Source organism: Euphorbia lathyris, chromosome 8, assembly GCF_963576675.1.
Source record: "Euphorbia lathyris chromosome 8, ddEupLath1.1, whole genome shotgun sequence".
Lineage (NCBI taxonomy): Eukaryota > Viridiplantae > Streptophyta > Magnoliopsida > Malpighiales > Euphorbiaceae > Euphorbia > Euphorbia lathyris.
Genome location: NC_088917.1, coordinates 58,882,944 through 58,891,451, shown reverse-complemented (window position 1 = coordinate 58,891,451; position 8,508 = coordinate 58,882,944). Strand labels below are relative to the sequence as shown.

The following is an 8,508-nucleotide window of genomic DNA, read 5'->3' as shown; positions in this document are numbered from 1 at the left end:
AAAAATAAGAAGCAAAAGATGGAAGATTTAATGAGAAAACTCTATTGTAGTCAGCATGTGAATACGTAGTCAAGAAGCTTACCATAAACTAAGGACGTCTAGTGGTGTAAAATTTCTCAATGGGAATAAGTGTTAAATAGAAGAATAAATTTAAAATGTGTGTAATATTAGTCGTAGTTGCTACTTTTCTAATAAAACCAAACAAAATAAGAAAATATCATTGTACTAATAGCTACTTTTGTAATAACTCCAAAGGAAAAAAAAAATGAAAAATATCAGTCTACTTTTCTAATAGCTACTTTTATTCTCCTATATATCAAATACAAGAATAGCAAGTAATTATCTCTACACAAGTTCATCATTTTCATGGCAAACAATATGAAAATCTGTGTTAAAGAGAGAATCATGATAAGGCCTGCAAAAGAAACACCACAAAGAAATTTATGGGTTTCAGACTTAGATCTTATAGTGTCAAGAGCTCATGTTCCTACTGTTTATTTCTATAAGCAGCAACCAAACAACACTTCAAATTCAAACTTCTTTGAAGCTCAAGTTCTTAAAGATGCCCTAAGTGAAGTTCTTGTTCCTTTTTATCCAGCAGCTGGAAGATTAGGAGAAGATGAAAATGGAAGAATACATATAAATTGTAATGGAAATGGAGCTTTGTTCATTGAAGCTGAAACTACTTCCTTTCTTCATCATTTTGGTGATTTTACTCCTTGCTCTGATATGCTCCATCTTGTTCCTGATTTTGATTCTTATGATGATATCTCTTCCTATCCTTTGTTTTCCGTACAGGTATTTATATATATATATATTTTTTTTCTTTAGTCACAAATACGGGAAAGTTAGAAAAATATTTTTCGACAAACAAAGGGGCCTTAACGTATCAAATTGTATAAATTTAACCCTAACGTTTCTAAGCAATATCAATTTTAGTCGTATGTTACAATTTTTTTAAAAAAATTGGGTTGAGTGTTATTTATGTTTCACATCAGAAATTCCAAACAAGTTTGTTAATAAACAGTTTCACACATTTTTTTTTGTTATTTTTTATCTATATTACTAACACCGTAAATATTTTAAACACTTTGAAAAAAAATTGTGATTAACTTATATAAGGATGACTTGATTATTAGCATTTTAACAAGTTTTTTTTGTAACTATGTGAGTAACACTTTAAATATCTTAGATATATATTGATGTTTAGAAGGTCAGATTTGATAGTTAAATAAAAGTTAAACCAAAAATTTCCAATTTTTAAAACATACGGCTAATTGATTTTGTTTAAAATATTAGAATTAAATTTAAATTTAAATCATTTTATACGTTAAATCTAAATTTGCACTTAACGAGATAAATATTACATTTAATCAATTAATATTCTCTCATTTTTAGTACTTTCTAGGTTTTTATATTAGCAATTCACATCAACATTTTAATTTTGATCTTACTCATTTTTTTATTCCATTATATATGAAAGTTGAAAACTTTAATTAGATGTTTGATAAAACTGAAAATTAAGTTCTGAAAAAATAATTACTGAATTTTAAGTTCTGAATATTATAAGTGTTGAAAGTATTGAATGATGTAAGTTTTATAAAAATATTAGTTGATAATGTTTAACTTAAAATGTCAAGTTAAATATTGACTTATCAAAATATGAGATTTTTAATTTAATTAACATTAAGTGATGGAGAAACAACATTATCAGACACACTTAAATTAAATAAGTATTTAACATTTTAATTTAAGTGATTAAATTAGTTATCAAACAAAGCCTTAATCATATAATAAAAAAATTGTCCTTTTAGTTTCAAATTTAATCTATACATTTGTAACGGTATATTTTACATATACACTAACATTTTTATATACAATAATATCATTAAGCTAATATTAAATATATATTATTATGAAATTTGTCTTGTACATATATATTATAAAATAATTCTATTTTTTTATTATCTTAATTTTTATTTTTATTTTATTATCATTTAACATAATATTAAACTAATAACAAATATTATTATCTATATTGTTTATTTTTCTTTTATATTATCAATAATTTATAGAAATAAAAAAATCACGTTTGCAGTTTCTTTATAGCACCACTCCTAATTTTGTAATTTTAAAAATATTTTTAATTCATTTTTTAATAAGACAAGTTCAACATTGTTAAATTAAAGGTCCATAATTATATAAAAATTAATAAATCAAATAAAAAAATAAATCTCATATCATTATAATATAGATTAAAGGTTGATTGTGTCATTTTAAGTTTTATTTATGTCAATTTGATTCGTGAATCCAACAAAATGGTTAAAAAGTTTAAGAAACAAAATTTACATATGAAAAAAAAAATACATGGATTAACTAGTTTAATATGTAAAAATGACGGTTGTTTTTTACATTTAATATTGGTTTATTTTTCATCTTTTTACAGTTGACCCGTTTTGGATGTGGAAGTGTTTGCATCGGAGTGAGTGTGCATCATATAGTTGTAGATGGTATATCTGCAATCCATTTCATCAATTCATGGTCTGACATTGCACGTGGCATCCCGATTACCAATCCACCGTTCATTGATAGAACATTACTTGATGCTCGGGTCCCACCTACCCCTACTTATCATCATATCGAGTATGATCCTCCTCCAACAATGATGAACACCTCTAGTCAAACTCACGATTCCAAACCCATATCTACTAAAATGTTCAAGATCACACGTGATCAGCTCACCACTCTAAAATCAAAGATCAATAGTGGAATTAAATATAGCACATACGAAATCTTAACTGCACACATTTGGCATTGTGTGTGCAAAGCACGTGAGTTGTGTAATGATCAAGCAGTAAAGCTTTTTATTCCAACAGATGGTCGGTTTAGATTTGATCCTCCACTGCCAGCAGGATACTTTGGTAATGTACAATTTACCACTACAGTTTTAAGCTCAGCTAATGAGATTGAATCAAGTCAGTTGGATCAGATAGTGGAGAAAATCCATAAATCTTTAAAGAAAAAGGACGATGGGTATCTAAGATCAGCTCTTGATTATTTGAAAAAACAACCCGATCTAACAGTTGTGAGGAGAGGGCCACATACATTTAAATGTCCGAATATGGACATTGTGAGCTGGACAAGTCTACCATTATATGATGCTGATTTTGGGTGGGGGAAACCCATTTATATGGGTCGAGCAAAAGTTAGTTCTGAAGGGATGGCTTGTATAGTTCGTGGCCCAAATAATGATAACACTCTATCGTTGATTATTGGACTCCATGCCAACCACATGGATTCCTTCCATAACTTGTTTTATGAGATTTTAGATGTTAATGACGGTAGAAAATAAAAAGTGAGTGAGTGGGATATATTACTAAAATATATTTCCGGCTTTTTTTACAAGTGTATGGTCTAATAAGTTGGGTATGGGTGAAAAAAAGACAATATTTGTCAGTGTTGTGTCCTAAAAAGTATAAAATTTGATTTTTTTATATTGAAATAAATGGATTGTTCATTTGAGTTATTTGATTTATTCAACGTAGTAGTTAACTATACAAAGACATTCTATCTTTTATTCCATAAAAAAAATCCATAGTTTATAATTATAATATGAAGTGTTCATACAAGATGAGGTGAGACTGTACTTTATGAATCTAATTAAATGATAATAAACCTAAGGCTTAGTACATCAAGAGTCCTCTGATCTTGTTCCAAAAGCTTTGATTGTCCCCGTAAACTTATAAAGTGTCTTGTTAGCCCCCTTAACTTGCTTAAAAAACTCATTGACCACCCGGATTTGTTTGAAATGATATATTAGCCCCCCGAACTTGCTTATAGTGATTAATTTTTCTCTGAACTTGTTTAAAGTGATCGACATTTCAATTTGTCTAAATCTATATAAAAAAACAAAACTAAAAAAAAATAAAGGCTTAATTCGCGATTCTAAGTCTTTAAAACAAATTAACTTTCTGTTTTGTAAATCTTTATGTCGTTTTAATAGATTTAGAGACTTAGTAATGACACTTTAAACAAATTTTAGGGACTAATGACACACCATGTAAGTTCATGGGGCCAATCAAGCTTTTTGAACAAGTTCAGGAGACAACTGATGCATTAAGCGTAAACTTAAACATCCTAAGTCAAGCATTATATTATATGATTGATATAAGATCATAGATTTGAATGTAATAGTGCCTTATCTTTGTGAAATGGGGAGTTAGTCTCATAAGCTTTAGATATAAAAATATGTAGACAGTTACATGGATGTGTATGAATGGTTCATATGCATTGGAGATCCGCCATGGGATAATAGGATGGAAAAATACGTCAGATGTTAGCTATTTTATCTCATCATGATAGTAGGTGTAACTAATCCTTAAACTCAAAGAATCATCAAAAGTATTCTAGATTATGTAGTGCTTTGGTTCAATTATTGCAGACGATCCATTCAGGTGTGCCTCGAGCTGCTTCTGGGTATCACGTGAAGTAATAACATAACAATTATTTGATAGACTGCAGATTCTTCATTCTCAGTAGATGAAAGATATATTAAAGGAAAATAGACAAATGTGGGCAAAATGAAAAAATATATATTTTTTTATCTATTTCCCTTTTCCCAAGATTCATTAATTGTTATTTCATATTAAAAGAGATTAAGCGTATGTATATTTTCTGAATATCTATCTACTGTTGCAAACGAAGTGCGCATGTAGAAACCAAACGTCTTTCACGAACCCAAAACAGACAAAAGAAAGACGTTAGTAATCAAGAAATGCAATTGGCTCAGTGGTAAACAATGTGGAATGTAGATAAAGAGTTCAAGGTTTGAACCCCATCATCATCATCGTTTTTTTTTTAATTTTCCTACTCAAAACGACTTAGTTTTGAGTGTTCTCACCATAAGGAAGTGTCCTCACCTAAAAAATGGTTCTCACAAGAGCCTTCTCCTATATATATATATATATATATATATATATATAGCATCGTTTTTTTTTAATTTTCCTACTCAAAACGACGTAGTTTTGAGTGTTCTCATCATAAGGAAGTCTTCTCACCTAAAAAAGGGTTCTCACAAGAGCTCTCTCCTATATATATATATATATATATATATATATATATATATATATATATATATATATATATATATATAGGGATGAGATCCAGCGTGACAAGGGCTTAAGTTGTGACAAAAAGCTTATTGTGTGACATAACAAAACTACGTAGTTTTGATGATAATTAAAAAGGGCAATGTGGCAAATTGGTAAATAAAATGAAAGAGATGATAGAGAAAATTGTTTTATTTCTTTTCTTTAAAATACATTTTCCCGACATCTCTAACATCATTTTTCGAAAATTTTTATACTATTAGACTCGTCTAAATTAGACGGTCATTTTAAGATCCCTGAAGCTCAAGTAAAAAAAATTCCGGTGAACGGAATCCGGGTGGACGTTTTTCGGCGAGAAAAAAATACCCAGAAAATTCTCAACAAATTTCAGAAAATGTAAAACATTATTCTAAGAAACTTTAATTCTTGGGTCGAAACATGATTTCTGACGGTCTAGTCCCAATAAAACTTTTTCCTTAATTTTATCCATTTTACATGCTTCAACAATTTGTTGGGACTATACCGTAAGAAATCCCGCTTCGACCCAACAATTAAAGTTTCTTAGAATAATGTTTTACATTTTCTGGAATTTTTTGAGAATTTTCTGGGTACTTTATTTCTCGCCAGAAAACGCCCACCCGGATTCCGTTCACCGGAATTTTTTTTACTTGAGCTTCAGGGATCTTAAAATGACCGTCTAATTTAGACGAGTCTAATAGTACAAATTTTTTCGAAAAACAAGGTTAGAAATGTCGGAAAATGTATTTTAAAGAAAAGAAATAAAACATTTTTCTGTTGGAACAATACAAGTATTATGTTGGAACAAATGGTACACTGATTTGGAACAAATGGTACACTGATTTGAAACAATGTAAGTAGGACAAAAAAATGTGCCCAGAAAATTATCAAAAATTCAAAAACATGTAAAACATCATTTTAAGAAACTTTAATTCTTGGCTCAAAGCGAAATTCCTTACAGTTTTGACCCAATAAATTGTTGAAGCATGTAAAATGGATAAAATTAAGGAACAATTTTTATTGGGACTAAACCGTAAGAAATCCCGCTTCGACCCAAGAATTAAAGTTTCTTAGAATAATGTTTTACATTTTTTAGAATTTTTTTAGAATTTTCTGGGCATTTTTTTTCTTGCCAGAAAACGTCCACTCGGATTCCGTTCACCGGAATTTTTTTTACTTGAACTTCAGGGATCTTAAAATGACTGTCTAATTTAGACGAGTCTAATAATATAAAATTTTTCAAAAAACGAGGTTAGAAATGCCAGAAAAATGTATTTTAAAGAAATAAAATAAAATAATTTTCTGTTGGAACAATATAAGTATTATGTTGGAACAAATGGTACATTGATTTGGAACAACGTAAGTAGGACAAAAAACGTGTCCAGAAAATTATCAAAAAATTCCAAAACATGTAAAACATTATTTTAAAAAACTTTAATTCTTGGCTCAAAACGAGATTCCTTACAGTTTTTACCCAACAAATTGTTGAAGCATGTAAAATGGATAAAATTACGGAAAAAGTTTTATTGGGACTAAACCGTAAGATATCTCGCTTCGACCAAAGAATTAAAGTTTCTTAGAATAATGTTTTACATTTTCTGGAATTTTTTGAGAATTTTCTGGAGACTTTTTGCTTGCCGGAAAACGCCCACCCGGATTCCGTTCACCGGAATTTTTTTCACTTGAGCTTCATGGATCTTAAAATGACCGTTTAATTAAGACGAGTCCAACGGTATAAAATTTTTTGAAAAACGAGGTTGGAAAAGTCAGGAAAATGCATTTTAAAGAAAAAAAATAAAACAATTTTCTCTTTCATTTTATTTATAAATTTGCCACCTCCTTTTGGTTAATTACAAAATTGGTCCTTGTCACACAATAGGGTTTGTCACACCATAAGAGATGTGTCACACATGATCTCTCATATATATATATATATATATAATGGTGAGTCTCCATCCATGGAGATTATTATATTCTGAATAAATGACCTGCTATAATAGGTTACCAAGAGGTTATCAGGTTACCTAAAGATATATTTCTCTCTCTATAATAATTGATTGTCCATTTTTTTATAAAATACTCTCTCCATAATAAATCCATTGATTACTACATTAAACCATTTAAATCATATATAAAATCATTTAGACTAAAATCGTGGTCAACTAAAAAATCTAAAACCATTTTGATTTAAAAAATCTAAAACCATATAGAATTTCATTTGAAAAAACCAAAAAAAATCAAATGGTTCTCTCCAGACCTTCGGTTACTTCTAATTTTTATTAGAAAATCAAATGGAGATAGTTGAATAAAAATCTTTTAATAGTACTTTGATGTATCTATTACATTTAGTTAATGAAAAAAGTAATATATAATTTTTTTTTTGAAGTTAAATTTATAGGATTAAGGTGTCAAAATATCCCTAACGTTTTGGGTCAGTTTTATTTCTAATATCTAAAATAATTTAATTTTAGTCCAAACATTGGTATAAAATGATTTAATTTTACTCCAAACATTGGTAGCCAAAAGCAATTTTACTCCTAACATTGATAAGTTGAGTCAATTTAAGAAATAATTCATCAAATTGTTTTCTCGGTCATGAATCATGTCATCTACACTTTACACGTGTCTCATTTTATCACTAAATAGTAACAAATTACAAACATATATGATGTGAAAAAATATACTATATTTTGTACGAATCGGACAAAAAAAATTCAAAAATTGTACCGAATTTATAGATATTAATCTTCATTTTATTATTAAATCATAAAAACCATAAAATCTTTTTTTTGAACTAATTGATATGCAATTGGTGCAAAATAAGGAACACGATATCATCGTTTTATAATAATATCTGAAATTGGCCCAAGTTACCAACGTTAGGGTAAAATTGCTTTTAGCTACCAACGTTAGGGGTATTTTTGCACTTTATCCCTAAATTCATATGATTTATTAAGGCTTAATACATTAGGAACCCATTCAACTTGGCGTAAAAAGTTGACTGACCCTCTTACTATAATAGTATTAATTTGTTTAAAATGACTTATTGTCCTATTGATCTTCTGAACTTGCTTAAAGTGGTAAATTTCAATTTGTCAAAATTCAATCATGTCCTGCTACATAAAGTTAGGAATCTAATCCTATCACGTTATGTTACATTGCGCAAAATATGTTATCTTACGTTATCTTACATTATCTTACGTTACGTTACATTACGTTAGGTTACATTATATTACGTTACGTTGCGTTAAATCACGTCACGTCACGTCACGTTATATTGAGCAAAGCTACAATATGCTACGTTACGTTACGCTAAATTACATTATATTACGTTACATTAAATTACGTTATGATACCTTATGCTAAGTTACATTATCTTACG

At 28.7% G+C, this 8,508-nt stretch overlaps 1 protein-coding gene across 1 annotated transcript; it reads left to right on the top strand.

The window, feature by feature from the left end:
* Window positions 1-302: 302 nt before the first annotated feature.
* Window positions 303-3,526, top strand: LOC136203050 (shikimate O-hydroxycinnamoyltransferase-like). The gene is made up of 2 exons (XM_065994088.1): window positions 303-798; window positions 2,447-3,526. The coding sequence occupies exons 1-2, from the start codon at window positions 367-369 to the stop codon at window positions 3,350-3,352; spliced, it is 1,338 nt and encodes a 445-aa protein (XP_065850160.1). The 5' UTR covers window positions 303-366; the 3' UTR covers window positions 3,353-3,526.
* Window positions 3,527-8,508: the final 4,982 nt, after the last annotated feature.

Coding starts and splice junctions, on each gene's coding strand:
- LOC136203050 (XM_065994088.1), top strand. CDS start 367: ATGGCAAACAATATGAAAATCTGTGTTAAAGAGAGAATCATGATAAGG. Junction 799..2,446: donor ATCCTTTGTTTTCCGTACAG/GTATTTATATAT, acceptor ATCTTTTTACAG/TTGACCCGTTTTGGATGTGG.